Source organism: Budorcas taxicolor, chromosome 9 (assembly GCF_023091745.1).
Source record: "Budorcas taxicolor isolate Tak-1 chromosome 9, Takin1.1, whole genome shotgun sequence".
NCBI classification, from domain to species: domain Eukaryota; kingdom Metazoa; phylum Chordata; class Mammalia; order Artiodactyla; family Bovidae; genus Budorcas; species Budorcas taxicolor.
Window position 1 is genome coordinate 52,374,532 of NC_068918.1, and position 16,206 is coordinate 52,390,737.

The 16,206-nt window shown below is 48.0% G+C and overlaps 1 protein-coding gene across 1 annotated transcript in view; it reads left to right on the forward strand.

Moving 5' to 3' along the window:
* The window catches only part of GABRR2 (gamma-aminobutyric acid type A receptor subunit rho2), a 40,307-nt gene that overhangs the window by 5,750 nt on the left and 18,351 nt on the right, over positions 1-16,206 (forward strand). The window contains exon 2 of the mRNA XM_052645815.1: positions 3,163-3,269. Coding sequence (XP_052501775.1) covers positions 3,163-3,269 — 107 coding nt within the window. The remainder of the gene's footprint in view (positions 1-3,162; positions 3,270-16,206) is intronic.

A 16,206-nucleotide genomic window follows, 5' to 3' on the forward strand; every position in this document is an offset into this window, starting at 1 on the left:
GCTCCTGCTTTTGAGTTGCCGCCACCCTATTTGCACTTTCTACCTGGTGTCTCACAGGCGTTTGGAAATCAAGATGGCTCCTAAGAATTTGATGCACCATCATCTCCACAAACATGCCACTCCCCCAGTTTTTATCTTAGTGAATGTTTCCACCATTCACCCAGGTGCTCGTCATAAACCTGGGCCATCCTTGCCTCTCTGTGTCCCCCATCCCCATGCCCCATCCCCAAGCCATCAGCAAGGTCTTTCTGTCTCCCTGAAATCTGATCAGTTCTCTACACCCTCACCACTCCCTGCCCTAACCCAGGTAGCATGTTCTCTCAGCAAAAGCCTTCTGATGGTTTCCTGCTGCTTCTCTGCCCTTCCACCATCTCTTCTACCTGAGTGATCTTCTCAGGTATTAATCCAGACCTTGTGACTCCCCTGCTCAGAATTCCTGTGGGCTTCCCCTCTCAGTGTCATACATCTGAGGGCCTCAGACCTAGCCCCTGGCCTTGTCTCCCACCTCCTTTCTTACTGCTTTCCTCCTCCTCAGACCCACTGGTCTTCTTACTGTTCCACACACAAAACTCACCTCAGGACATTTGCGCTTGCTGGTCCCTCTCTCAGGATGCACTTCTTCAGCCCCTCTCACAGCTCACCTTCCCTCCAGGCTCACAAGGCTTCCTTGACGACCCTCTACCCTGACCCATCTCTCTCTTCTTCCTTACTCTGCCTTATTATATCTTTATGGCACTTACTTTCTGAAGTTATATTCTTTCTCTCTCCATTTGTTTACCGTCTATTTATCAGCTCTGTAAGGGGAATGAGTGTCTGTCCTCCCATGACTTGAGTGAGGAGTCTTTGGACAGAGTAAATGCTCCATAGGAATGTGCTGAGAAAATAAATTTTAGTCCAGGAACCAAAGAATCGTGCAACGAGAGAGCAGGATGGCTGTCCATATTGTCCAGACAAAGACATTTTCCTCTACCTTGCTAGGTTCTTCTGGTTGGTGTAGGAATAAAATTGACATGAGAGAACTTAACAGGAGAAGATCAAACAAAGGTTCAATAATCTGTATCCATGGGAGAGACACAGGAAAAATGAGTAATTCTCCCAAATGGCCAAGCCCTCACATTAAATACCATCTTTAGCTAAAGACGAAGGAGGATGTTGGAGGTAGTGGTTTAGGAGGAAGGTAATTCACATGAAGATGGAAAAAGAAATGCTTGGTAAAGCAATGGTGTGCCAGGCTGTGCAGACAGTGGGACATGGTGGATGCTGATCTCCAGGCCCTGCAGAGTTTCTCCACCACCCCTACCCTCTATTCTTTGCAGACATCTCTGGTGACAGCTCTATTCCAGGAACAGACCCTCTGTGCAAATTCTTTTAGGCATGCTGCATGCTAAGTCGCTTCAATTGTGTCTGACTCTTGGCGACCCCATCGACTGCAGCCCGCCAGGCTCTTCTGTCCGTGGGATATTCTAGACAAGAATATTGGAGTGGGTTGCCATTTCCTTGACCTCCCATCAAATAATACCATCTGGGCAGAGCTGAGAGAATGAAATTTAAGGATTTCATAGGAAGATGTCTCAAAGAACAGGATCCCGAGACAGGGAATGTGTCACTCTCCTCTTACAGAATTTAAACAGGAAATATGCTTGTTTCTCTAAGAAGTCAATGAAGTGTGATAAGAACACAGAGAGTAAATAGGGGTGTATATAAAGGAATAATAGACATTCAAAAACAAAGTCCCTTGATTTCTAAAACCTTTCAATATCTAACACATTACAGATAGTATTATAGTAACACTGATTTCTTATAAGGTTATTTCCTTCCATCAAGAATTAAATCTCAGGGAGTTTCCTGGTGGCCTAGTGGTGAGGATTCTGGGTTTTCACTGCTGGGGCCCACTTTCCATCCCTACTGGGGAACTTTAAGATCCTGTAAGCATCACAGTATGGCCAAAAAAAAAAAGAACTAAAACTCACATTCCATCAGACCCAAATGTTCAAATAACGGGCTTGCTTGCACTCCTCCCTTCCTCTCCATTTTATTCTCCCTCTCTCATTATGCTTCCTATTTAGTGATCGTCCTGCAAGTAGAATATTGCTTTGGAATATTTGGAACTTGATTGCTTTAGGATTATGTGTGGTTGTGGTGGGAAAAAAGATATGGAAAGAAGGAGTGTGAGTGAGGAGAGAATCACTCCTTTGTCCTCTGGGTTAAAGGAAGGACAGCGAAGCGGGGTCTGCCATCCTGGGCTCCAACCCCCCTCCCTCACCACCTGGCTGGATGGTTCGAGCATTTCTGTGGCCCGCTGTGGCTTCCATGCCCGCTGGCTGTGAATGGTCTGTTCTCCCGAGGGTTGAGGCTCTCTCCGCTTTTGTAGACAGCTGCCAGCTGGACGGACATGAGGAATATCAGGTCTGGCTAGGATCAAACTAGCCTGTTAAAACTTTATTTGTCTCAGAATTTTACTTATCACAAAACCAATATTACAACAACATTGAAGAAATTTTTGTAAGTTAATTAATTTATTTAATTAATTCTTGGCTGCACTGGGTCTTGGCCGCTGCAAGCATGCTTTCTCTAATTGCAGCAAGCAGGTAGATCTCTCCCTTGAGCCTCGTTGCAGTGGCTTCTCTTGTTGTTGAGCACTGCCTCTGGGACGTGGGGTTTCATAGTTGTGGCACATGGGCTTAGTTGCTCTGCAGCATGTGGGATCTTCCCGGATCAGGATATGTTCCTGCATTAGTAGGCAGATTCCTAACCACTGGACCACCAGGGAAATTCCTAAAGAAATATTTCAAAAGAAAAAAAAAAAACCCACCATAAACCGTTCAACCGAAGCATTTGTCATCTAATCATGACTTTTGGCGAGACAATTAGGAGCTTGCCAAGGTAGAATGGGGTCCTGTCTGGGGGGGATCTGTTTTAGAAGCCTCTGGAAGGGCCAGGTCCTCAGGTCAGCCTGTTGGTGAGGGCCTGGGGTGCTGGGGGCAAGCAGGGAGAGGGGAGCAAGGATCGTTTATCTCTCAACCTCCCTTCAGGGGAGAAAGAGACAGTAAGATGGGGGAAAAGTGTCTTAACAGGTAGGTCCTGCAGAAAGTAATCTCCCCAAATCATTCTACACAATGCCTTGGTGGGAGGATGGAAAACGTTTCTTGCCTGTCTTTGCAGTCACCTGTATAAGAAGAACCCCGATATGACCAAAATCCGACATGGAAAACCTCAGCCGCTTCTCAGAGTGGATGACCACGATTTCACCATGAGGCCTGCCTTTGGAGGTAAGATGTGTGCCCCCTACCTTCAGCCCTTTGGGGCCTGATCCCAGGACAGCCTCCTGCTGCTGTTCCATCAGGTTCCCTCAGGCACAGCCCCCCTCCCCGGGGGGCCTTGAGTTTCCCAGTCATGGTCAGCAAAGCCCAACTCAGTAATTATCCCCTGGAGCAAAGTGATGGAAGGAAGTGAGTGTTGAGAAGAGGCGCTGGGGACGATGAAGCTGTTTACATTCTTAAAGGCCTAGCCCTGCTGCTGCCAACTTGCCTTTCTTAAAAGAATAAGAGCAGGTGGGAAGTTTTGCACAGAAAATGACTCTGCTCTCTGCCGCCCCTTGCCTGGCTGGGAATTTGGGTTTCTGAGGGGGGCCACCTGCTTGCCCATGCAGCAACCATTTAACCCCTTGCAGGAACTTCCCTGGTGGTCCAGTGGTTAAGACTCCACACTCCCAGGGCAGAGGGAGTGGGCTCAGTCCCTGGTTGGGAAGCTAAGATCCCGTATGCTGCATAATGTGGCAAAAAAAAAAAAAAAAAGATGTTAAAAAAAAGAAAACCCAAAAAACAATTTAACCCCTTGCAAAGGCCCCTTGCAGACTTGACCCCAAAAGAGTTTCCCTGCTCTTGGGGGTACAGCAGGGGTGGCATGGATGGTGGCTGCCCTTCTCAGGACCTGGAGAAAAATGCCACAGGGAGAGAGGAGCCTGGACAGGGGCGAGCCATCTGCACCGACAAGGCAGGGGGAAGGATGGGACTCACAGGATGCATGAGACACAGGCCCAGGTACCCCTTGTGCAGGTGGGGAAACTGAGGCCCAGAGCATGGCAGCTGACGCACCCTGGCCAGAGAGACCCTGGCAGGCTTGTCTCTACTCCCCTTTAGCTCGCTCTTGAACTTCTCTCAGGTGCCAGCGTCCTCCTGGACCAGCAGGAAGGAGCAGGAGTGACTTGTGAGCAAGCCACCAACCCTCTGCTTGTGGTTTGTGAAGTGGGGGGAGTAATCCCTCCATCTGTGGGGGCTGTCAGGATTAAACGAGATGATGTACGTAAAGCCCCCGGCACCTACAGGTTCACAGCCCCTTAGAAAAAGCCAGCTGTCAGGCCTCCCTCTTGTGTGACTGTGAGGGGATTAGGATGTTAATCTATCCCAGGGGACTTTGCATTTTCAAAGCCTCTCACTCAGTTCCCTGAGCTCTGACACCTGCCAAGCAGGAGGAGAAAGCAGGCGACCGATGACAGTCCCTGCCTCTTCTTCCTGCTGGGACAGAAAGCTGCTCAGCCAGGCATTCAGCTGCCCTCGACGGCTTTCTCTGGGTAATGCCACCAGAGAATTTCATGAACTTCAGTAACATTTTCCTGAGTAAGCAGCTCTAAAATTAGCTGGATATGCTCCAGGAGGTCCAAGCGAGATGATATCCTATAAACAGAAAGCTCCTCTTTGTTTTTCTTCTAGAGCAGGGGTCCCCAACCTCTAGGATCTAATGCCTGATGATCTGAGGTGGAGCTGATGGCATAATAACAGAAATGAAGTGCACAATAAATGTAATGTACTTGAATCATCCAGAAAGCTCCCCTGTCCATGGAAAAATTATCTTCCATGAAACCAGTATCTGGTGCCAAGGTGGCTGGGGACCGCTGTTCTGGAGGATGAGCTAAGATGCAGAGGGTCAGCAGGTGACTGGGACAAGGTTGCCAAACAATAGCGTTAACGCCAACGAACGATTCTTGGTGACTTCTGTGCCAGGCGCCATTCTAATCAGGGCACTTACAGACATCATCTTACTTCAGTCCTTGCAACTCCATGAAGTAGACCATAATTATGAAGTAGATATTGTTATGCCCAGATGAGGAACGTGAGGTATGGAGAGGTGAGGTGACTGGCCCACGTCACACAGCTGCTGACCCACCCTCCTGAGTGGGTCTCTTTCTTGCTTCCTTTGACCTATGTGTCCTCCAGTGCTAGGCAATTAAGCAGAGTAGGTATAGGGTTTAGAGCTCACAAACGATACTCCTAGGGGGCCTCTACAAAGATTTTATTTTAAAATCAGAAGGAAAAAATAAAATTTTAGGTAGAATAAAATATTAATATATAGTACTAATATAGTCATCTTTATACCAATACTTTTTAAAATGTTTTATCTGGTGGAAGGGTCCATGAAGGCAAGAGTCCAGGGTCCTCAAAAGTCACAGTGTAGCCTTTCGGCAGAACACAGTTCTGTGGTGCAGCTGCGTGTGTCTGGGTGTGAGTGACCTTCTGAATCACGCCTTGTAACTTTCTCATGGAGGCTGTCGTTGCTGGCAGGAGCCTGAGCCATCACCTGGTCAGGACCTTCAGTTTGCAGAAGAGCCTGGGCTCCAGAGGGTTAAGTGATGAGCACAGAACAACTAGGGGCAAAACTTGGGTTTCTTCTGTGATGTCAGATGCAAAAGTGAAAGCCTTATAAAACCACCCTCCTCCCCTGGGAGAAAGCCAGGAGCTAGCTCTCAGGACCAGCGAGTGAAATCCTGCCACATTCTCAGAAAACTCAGCTCTGAGGAGAATCATCCAACAGGCTGCAGCCCCAGTCAGGGTGCTCCTACCTCAAGCCACGTTCGGGAAGCAAATTGGGCTTCCTATATTCTGATCCTTGCAAGTGCTGGGCCCATCAGCTGGACTCCCCCAGAGTATGAAGGATCAGGACAGACCCCTGCCCCTGCCCAAGTAAGCCTCTGAGGCTGGGAAAGGCCCTGGTTTCACGGAAAGCTGCTGGAGAAAGAGGTGTCACCTCCAGCAGGTGCGATAAGACCCTTACTCATCAGCTGTCACCATCTCAGTCACCAAGGCAAAGGGTGGGAGCTGCTCCTCCTTGCTCCCAACCCCCTCCGCCAGGGCAGCTGGTCCTTGGGCCTCCTTTTCTTCCCTGCAGGGCTATCCCGGATGTCTAGATGGTACTTGGATGAAGTAGGACTAGGGGAACTCACGGTGAGGCACACATACATGAACTCAGAAATAGCTTTGCAGCTGGAGGGGTCCTGACCAAGCAGGCTGGGTGGGACCACCACAGGAGAGGGCTTCCCACTCCCCAGGGTTCCAATGATTGTCACAATCCACGGTCCCTGGAGGCTCTGTGGAAGGTTTAGAGCCCAGAAGCTGTCTCTGCCGGTGCTCCGGAGGGACTCCACCCAGCCCCTCACTCCTGGGCAGGAGTGTGGCTGCTGATGGGTGTTACTCTGAGGAAGGAGGCTGACAGACAGCACATAGGTGACTCTGTGCAAGTAATAGTAAGCCTGCCTTCTTTGGGAGCAGCCCTGTGCCAGGCCCCCAGTCCAAAGTAAAGCCTGGGCCCAAATTGCCCTAATGCAGGTCCAGCCTAACACACCTCCCACTTAGCACTTAGCCCCACTTACTCAACAGGCCACACCCACAGGGTACCCTTCAACAATTATGGGGTAGGTATTTCCATCCCTGCCTTCTCTTTCTAACTTGTGTCTCGAATAGGGGCTTCCTTGTGGACTGATATTTAAAAATAACTGATAGAGAGGAATTTGCCTAAGACTAGATACCCCTTGGATGACCTTTTCAGTCTGGAAAAAGAAAAGATTAAAAATCTAGCAGCTTCCTAATAATCCCAGGGATCAGTTGAAACAAAAATATCTTGTCTAAGCTCCCAGCTGCCTGGTTCGGTAGTGTGTCCTGGTTAGGAGAACCTGCAGAAAAAGTGATATGCTTTTTTTTAAAATTACATTTTAATTTTTAAAAAATCAAGTGTAAAACACCCAGAACATGTAACTTACCATCTCAGCCATCTGAAGCATATAGTTCAGGGGCCAAAGCACATTCACGTTGTTGTCCAGCTATCACCAGCATCCATGTCTAGAGCTTTTCCATCTTCCCAAACCGAAGCTCCGTTAAACAATAACTGTCTACTCCCTGCTTCCCCCCGTCCCTGAGGACCACCATTCTACTTTCAGCCTCTGAATCTGACTGCTCTAGGCACCTCGTGTAAGTAGAATTATACAGTGCTTGTCTTTTTGTGACTGGCTGATTCACTCAGTGTTGTCTTCAAGGCTCATCCATGTTGTAATGTGTGACAGGATTCCTTTCTTTTTTAAGGCCAAACAATAGTCCATCGTATGAATATATCACATCTTGTTTACCCATGTATGTCATCAGACATTTGGATTACTCCTTCCTTTTGGGTATTGGGAAAAAAGCTTCCATGAACTTGTGTGTACAACATCTGTTCAAGACCCTGTTTTCAATTTGGGGGTTAATATACCCAGAAGTGGAATTGCTGAAACCCATGGTAGTTCTATGTTTAATTTTTGGAGGGACTCTCATACTTTTTTCACATCAGCAGCTTCTCACACATCACACTTTCTCACACAGCAACTACATCATTTCACCTGTTCACCAGCACAATGCTGATTCTTTAAAAAAATTTTTTTGCCAAGTGGCGTGTGAGAACTCAGTTCTCTGATCAGGGATTAAACACACACGCCTTGCAGTGGATGTGTGGTCTTAAGCACTGGACCAGCACAGAAATCCCACATGGTGCTGGTTTTTAATTCAAACTGTAGAAGTGGGGGCCTTCCCAGGTGGCGCTAGTGGTAACGAGTCTGCCTCCCAATGCAGGAGGCTAAAGAGATGTGGGTTTCATCCCTGAGTTAATTCTTTTGAACTAAACCCAAGGAGTTTGTCAGGATGGTGGGCAAGTAGCCACAAAGTAGGTTAGGTCCTCCAACCAAAATACTTCCATTTTCATTCTTAAGACAAATATGGTGTTTTTTGGAGCTGATTTGTATGAAGCAGGGTCGGTGGCACTTGGGGGCCCAGCAGTAAGCAGTGCAGCCACAGTCCTTGGAGTGTTAATGCTCTGGTCGGGGAGACCAGTGTTAATGAAGTCTTCACATCAAGTCGTGAAATTACAGAGAACTGCTGGAAGGACAGAGAAGCCGTAGGGTGGGCGCAACAGGGCTGGTTTTGGGCACCAGGGGAAGGTTGCCTGCAGGAGTTCGGGAGGAGGAAGGCCAAGGAGCCACCCTTGTTGGACAAGACATGGGTTCAGTCACTTCACTTGGCACTCCTGGCATGCCAGAATGTCATCCCAAGAAGTGACATCCCAAGAGGCTGTCTACAGGTGAAACAGAAATGACTCAGTGCAGTCACGTATTACAGAAGCAATGGAGGGCATCTCTGCTGATGGAGGGGGAGTTAAGTGGTCAGTTCTGTCCAGAGAATCAGATGCCTTCATTCAAGAGGCGATGCTCGCAATGAGGAAAGATGCACGGGGTCTGAGCCCAGTGGGTGGAGAAAGGAAGAGAGGGCCAAGGTGAAGGGTGCTCATGGATAACAGGAGCATGGCAGTGGAATGCAAGCAGCATGTGTGTGTGTGTGTGTGTGTGTGTGTGTGTGTGTGTGTGTGTGTAGACGGTGCACCTGGGTGTCCATAGGCATGTGCCAGGTGCTGCTGTGGGTGGAAATAGGGCCGTTCAGAGCTGGGCCATTCTCCCTGCCCCATCTTGGGCCAGCCAGAGCTTCCAGAAGCCTGGGTCCAAGGTTGAGGTTGGCCTTCTGGGTTGACATGAAGGTGTATTGGTCAAAGCAGTAGGACAGGATATATAGCATTTAGCAGTTTCTTAGCTTGACTTGTAACCTTTAGGTATTCAAGCATGTGGCATCTGGATCTCTGATAATGCTCCTGCCTAGGGGGTGGTTTTGTACATGTGGATGCTGCCCTTAGTGGTCAGCTGCCCACACGGAGTAGGGTGGAGTCTTGATCTGGAGGGGCCGTGTCTGGGCAGGCTGAGATTGAGTGAGTCTGGAAAGAAGGGGTCAGGGGGCCCAGCCTGTGATCAGGGGTAGGTCGGGGCAATGGCTGGGCCTGTAGTACAACCCACTTCCTCCATATCATTTCTAGAGCACAGGAGAACTCTTTCCTGTGCTATACCCAAACAACAAAGGGCTGAATGTAGCAGACATTGGTTCCCACGCTTCCTTGAGATAATTGCAAATCTCATGCTTCTGGCCTTCATTTAGTGAACCTGCCAATGTTCTGTAGCTCTTTCTCCAGCTATTCAGGCAGTGGGCTCTGGGGCCCTTGCTGATTTTGTTCCCCTCCCTCCTGCCCTTTTTCCCCCTCCTGATCAATCAAGTTGAATCATGCATTATTACAGTGTCTCTCAGATCTGCCCATCCCTCCCCACTCCACCCCCTCACACCACGTTTCTCAGCCCCTTGTTGCAGAGTGGAAAAATCTTAGACGTTACAATGGTTGTGGCCCTCCAAAGCTCCACCTCCCTGAAAAAATCTTATTCTTTGGCATTTAAGTGTAAATGAATTCATAAACTGAAATCAATTAAATTTTCTCTTTAGTGGATGATAATGATAAGAAGGCTGGACGCCCTGGTGACACCCACACCAAGGTCCTCACACTACCCCTTGTCACCAAATTCACCTCCTGGAAACATCCGTTCCTGGCGCTGCTCCCTCGGAAACTTCAGGGAGTGCCATCTTCTACGGGATGAAGTATAGCCCCTGCCTCTCCCCTCTGAGTCCCAAGAACTTCCAGGGTCTGGCCAACTGCCTCCCCGGCTCACCTCCCCTGGTGGAAGTGAGCTACCTCACGAACGACCTCACCTCTCACCTCTCCTGTCTTAGAAGGCTCTCTGTTCCTCACATCCCTGCAGAGTCTGCTAAGAGCATCCGTCCACGGCGGCCCCCGGGCCATCCTGCTTCATCCGACGGCCCATCCCTGCCCAGAGCCCCAGGTTGATGCCTTTCCTCTAACATGAAACATCTCTTGGCTATTTGGAACTGTATTGAAACTGCCCAACTCAGATTGGGACCTGAACCCACTGTCTTTAAATTGAAATCACACCCCTGTTCTCAAGGCTGACTGAATCTCAGGTCCTCAATATCTCGTTGCAGAAAGAATTCAGTGAGAGACAAAGTGATGGGTAAGAAGTGGATTTGTTTAGAGACACATGCAGAATATGATCCATCTCGAAAGGAGACAGTGGTAATGGCAGGAACACAGTTCACAGAGCATAGGCCATCTCAGAAGGTGACAGTCCCCAAAATATGGGGTGAGTAGATTTTATGGGCAGGGTAATTTCATAGGCTAATGAGTGGGAGGACAGGATTATTCCAACTGTTTTGGGAAAGGTGTGGGAATTTCCAGGAATTGGGCCACCACCCACTTTTTGGCCTTTTATGGTCCGCCTTGGAACTATCATAGCGCTGGTGGGAGTGTCATTTAGCTAATGTATTACAGTGAGTATATGGTGCAGCTCAAGGCCCACTAGAAGTCAAATCTTCTGCCACGTTGGACCTAGTTGGTTCTAACCAATTTTTGTCGGGTCTTCAACAGTTATGTCGTTCTTTTAAAGATTGTGCCCTGCCTTCTTCCCTCCTGTTTCAATAAGACTTTTTCTTCTTTGAAATCATCACACAGACTCATTCTTTCACTCACTTATTGATTAATTAATTTTTTCACAGCGTTGTGGTTAAGAACATGGGCTGTAGAATTCAGGTGTCTGGCTATTCACTCCTATGTAACCAGCTACCCTGCCTGTGACCTTTAGGTCATAGGCTATTCTGCTCACAAATCAGGTTGTGTTCAGTGGGTCAGTTCTCAAGGGAATGCAGTCAGATGGTGGCAGCGGGTGGCACTGTCCAGGAGGAAAGTCTCTTCTACCCTTCTAGGTTCTTCTGGCTGGTCTAAGAATTAAGTTGACGTGAGATTGATTCACCAGAGAAAGTCAAACAAGTTTAGTAAACTCTATTGTGGGAACAGGCCCTCTGTGTAAATTATATAAGGCAGTTTGTGTGTGTGTGTGTGTGTGTGTGTGTGTGTGTGTGTGTTAGTCACTCAGTCATGTCCAGCTCTTTGCAACCCCACGCGCTGTAACCTGCCAGGCTCCTCTGTCCATGGAATTCTCCAGGCAAGGATGCTGAAGTGGGTAACCAGTTCCTTCTCCAGGGGATTTTCCCAACCCAGGGATCAAATCTGAGTCTCCTCCATTACAGGTGGATTCTTTACCATCTGAGCCACCAGGAAAGCCAAGGCAGTTAGGTGGAAAGTCAAAATTTCTTCCTGAGTCTTTCCGGCTTCGATTGTTTTCAGCTCAAAATAATGCATATGCCAAAGAGACATTGTGGGCTGGCAAGTTTTGCTCCTCTGCAGGGTCATCTCAAAAGTGTCTTCCTTCTCATGTCTGGTGCCCAGGGTGGAAAGATGTCAAAGCTAGGCCTGGGACAGGACTTCCCTGGTGGCTCAGACGGTAAGGCGTCTGTCTGCAATGTGAGAGACCTAGGTTCTATCCCTGGGTTGGGAAGATTCCCTGGAGAAGGAAATGGCAACCCACTCCAGTACTCTTGCCTTGAGAATCTCATGGATGGAGGAGCTTGGTGCAGGCTACTGTCCATGGGGTCGCAAAGAGTCGGGCACAACTGAGCGACTTTAGAGAGAGAGAGGCCTGGGACAGCTGGAACTCCTTGGGCATCAAGGCATCATTCTCATCATTCCCTCTCTCTCTGGCCTCTAATTTGGCCACCTGACAGCATAAGAGAAACCAGCAGAAACTGGAAGTTTCACAGTGTTGGTAGTTCTGGTGCATTCTAGTCTTTGAATTGACCACAGAGGTCCAATCAGATTCAAAGGGGAGAGGAATTAGACTTTTGTTAGGAGGAGTGTTGAAGGATTTACAGACATCTTGTAAAACCATTATACTGGGACCACCCTGCCTTGCTTAGTCCAGACCCCAGCTCTGCCTCTTAATAGCTGTGTGGCTAAGGCAAATTCTTGAATCCTTAGAGCAACCTCGGTGAAGATTATGTGTGGAGTTTTCAGCAAAGTGCATGACACATAAAAAGTGCTCAAGAAACATTAACTGTTTTTATTGATTGAGAATGCTCCTGTCAGCGAGATGCATTCATTAAAGAGGGGGTTCTGGTACAACTTCTTTCTGGTTGTGCCTCCACTGGCTAGGACTTCCATTCCCAGACTTTCATCTCTAGTCCTCAGCTTCTTGCCTATAGGATGGAGGTAATTCCAGTAACTGCCTCAACAGGTTGTTGTGAGGTTGAAACCCAGGTGTCCTACAGGAAGCACTCAGCAAGGGCTGGTGCAGCAGAGAGCATGTGCATGGGGACGGGGGACAGTGTGGCGTGGGCCATGCACCAGGCGCTGGATGCTGACATGCAATAGAGACATGGCTCCTGCCCCGGGGAGCATGCGGCCCAGCCTCCTGGACACACAGCAAACAATCCGTTAGGGCCTTTCCCAGGACAAGTGCTCATACTGCTACTATTACTGCTACTATGATCTGTCCTACTCATGGAACTTCTCAGTCTAATGTGTGGGTTTTCTGCTCCAAACAATTCTTCTATTGTCTGTGGATACCAGTTGCATGTCCTACAATTTAATTTGGTTCTAACACTACCTAGGGCTTCCTTGGTGGCTCAAGAGGTAAAGAAGCTCCCTGCCATGCAGGAGACTTGCAGGAGAAGCAAGTTCACTTCCTGGCTTGGGAAGATCCCCTGGAGAAGGGCATGGCAACCCATCCAGTATTCTTGCTTGGGAAATTTCATGGACAGTGGAGCCTTGTGGGCTGCAGTCCATGGGGTTGCAAAAGAGTCAGATACAACTGAATGACTAAACAACAATGACAACAACAAGGGTTAGCACAGACTCCACAGGTTAAGGGCTCTGTCCCACAGGTATCAATCATCAGACCCACTTCAGACATCAATCAGAAGAACTCGGTCCCCAGTTATCTATACTTCTCTCCGACGTGGCCGCAAAACTGGAGTTCCCACAACCCCCTGCTAATTTGCCAGAATCGCTTGTAGAGTCAAGGAACACATTATTTACTGTCTCCAGTTTATTATAAAGATCGTTATAAAAGATACAGAGGGACAGAGGATGAGGCAGGGCATAGGGTGAGAACTGGAAGGGTCCTGAGCTCAGGAGCCTCTGTCCCGTGCAGTTGGGGTGCACCATCTTCCCTGAAGTGTTCACCAGGAATCTCACTGAACCTGACTGTTTAGGGGTTTTATGGAGGTTCCATTGTGTGTAGACATGATTGATGTTCTTATTGCCCACTGCTGGTTAACTCAAGCTCCAGGCCCTCCCTTCCCCACAAGTTGGGGGATTGGGCTGAAAGTTCCAACCATCTAATCACCTGGTTGTTTCCTTAATAACCAGCCCCCATCCTGAAACTGAGAGCTAACCGAGAGTCACCGCTCTAGCTGAAACTCAGGTGTGGTTTGTTATGAACAACAAAAGAACACCCCTTTTACCCCTATCACTTAGGAAGCTACAAGAGTTTCAGGAGCTCTGTGCCAGGAACTGGGGCTGAAAACCAAATAAATATTTCTTAATATATCATAATATCCCAGCTGCTGTCACTTCGCAAGGTTACTTCCTAGTTATATCTCCAGGTGGAGTGTCTCCAATGTGATGCCTTCCTAGGGACTTTCCAGGGTAATTCAGACACATGATCTTCATCTGGTATACTCTTGCTCCACCCCTATTTAAGGAGCCCTCTGTGTGGGGCACCCAGACTGTGAATGGAGACCCTCTTGAATGCTTTACTCTGTGGCCTTCTTCCTAGGAGGGGTTCAAGTCCTGGATTTCCAAGCCACAGGACTCTGGCCACCAAGGCCCCCAAATGTCACTCAGCTGGTCGAGTTGAGGCCCATGGAGCCAGCTCAAAGCAAGGGTCTGCCTCTTTTTGGAGCTGTGGCCTCTTCCCCTGAACGCTTCTTGGACCTCCCCGGTCACTTCCCCACAGGGTGGTGTGGTCTATGCTTCACTGTTATGGTGAGCAGGTTGGAGAGCCAAAGCTGGGCAAGAAGTCGGCCTTCTGGGGCTTCAGCATCCTTCTTCCCTCAGAGGAGACCCCTCTGACTCCTTGGCAGTGTCCTTGGCCCTCACCTTCTGGAGCACAAACCCTGGCTTACACCCACACCCCGTTCCTGTTACCAAACTGAACTTGAGTCCACTCACAGTGAAGCTAGTTTACTGATGCTGGTTGTTGTGAAAGGCAGCTTGTGCTCCAAAGACCTGCCTTCCCCACTTGCTTTGGAAGGGTGTTTAAAGGCAGGCATTTGGAGTAAGGGTTGCAGCTTGTGGAACTTTCTTCTGTTTGGTAGTTAGTGAGGTAACATGAAAATGCTTTGGCAATCTTAAAGTCAGCCTTCTGGTTCCAACCAGTCTGCATGTAGTCACCTCCTCCACTTGGGTGGAGGCCTTAGTGTCTGTAGAACAACTCAAACATATGGGTCAGATAATTATATATATCCTGTGAAGAGGAACTAGGACTCTCTTTTTTTTAAAAGATCAGTTCAGTTCAATTGCTCAGTCATGTCCGACTCTTTGTGATCCATGGACTGCAGCACGCCAGGCCTCCCTGTGCATCACCAACCCTCGGAGCTTGCTCAAACTCAAGTCCATTGAGTCGGTGATGCCATACAACCATCTCATCCTCTGTCATCCCTTTTTCTTCCTGCCCGCAATCTTTGACAGTATCAGAGTCTTTTCAAATGAGTCAGTTCTTCGCATCAGGTGACCAAAGTATTGTAGTTTCAGCTTCAGCATCACTCCTTCCAATGAATAGTCAGGACTGATTTCCTTTAGGATAGACTGGTTGGATCTCCTTGCAGTCCAAGGGACTCTCAAGAGTCTTCTCCAACATCACAGTTCAAAAATATCATGCGTCTTTTAATTTCATGGTTGCAGTCACAATCTGCAGTGATTTTGGAGCCCAAAAAGAGAAAGTCTGCCACTGTTTCCACTGTTTCTCCATCTATTTGCCATGAAGTGATGGGACCAGATGCCATGATCTTAGTTTTCTGAATGTTGAGTTTTAAGCCAACTTTTTTGCTCTCCTCTTTCACTTTCTCAAGAGGCCCTTTAGTTCTTTGCTTTCTGCCATAAGGGTGGTATCATCTGCATATCTCAGGTTATTGATATTTCTCCCAGCAGTCTTGATTCCAGCTTGTGCTTCATCCAGCCCAGCATTTTGCATGATGTACTCTGCATAGAAGTTAAATAAGCAGGGTGACAATATACAGCCTTGATGTACTCCTTTCCTGATTTGGAACCAGTCTGTTGTTCCATGTCTGGTTCTAAGTGTTGCTTCTTGACCTGCATATAGATTTCTCAGTATGCAGGTAAGGTATTCTGGTATTCCCATCTCTTTAAGAATTTTCCACAGTTTGTTGTGATCCACACAGATATTTAAATATATAAATAAAGATATTTATCTTTATTTTGGCTGTGCTGCACAGCTCAAGGACACCCAGTTTCCTGACCAGGGGTCAGACCCAGGTCCTAACAATTAAAACGCTGGGGCCTAACCGCTGGACCACCAGGGAAGTCCCAGGGCTCTGGTTTATTGATGAACTATTGTTTAAACTATCATTACTTTTCTTGCTTAACTTCTTTTCCTTCATTTCTGAATTCTTTCATTTCCCTAATTGGTAATTTCTTGAGTCTCCTCTTTAGAACTCTAAGAAGCCCTCGGAGAATAAAGTCTTTTTCTACAAAAATAGAAACTGGGCACATAGTGGGGCTATTATACCCAAGAAGATCCTGTTCAGCTTCAGTTTTTACTTCTCTTTGACATTCTTCTGTACTGAAGGGAACAAAGGCGGGACAAGAAAGGGAACAAAGTTTTGGATAGAGAGGGTAATCATAAATTCAGCAGGGGGACTCAGTTTCATCCTTCCCCTAAAATTAACCTTCTTTTCCTAGCCTCTTCCTCAGAAAGCCTTTTTTCTACAATCCCCTCTGGGCATTCTCACTCCTCTGCTCCCTGACCTCACCTGCGCCCGGTGACCGATGAAGTCACTATGCACCTGAAGGGTGTTAAATTTAAGAACTTGGTTTGATATCCAGTGGAGACTCCTTCCAGACTTTAACAACGAAAGTGTCAGAGTTTGGTCAGAGATCGGAACCAGG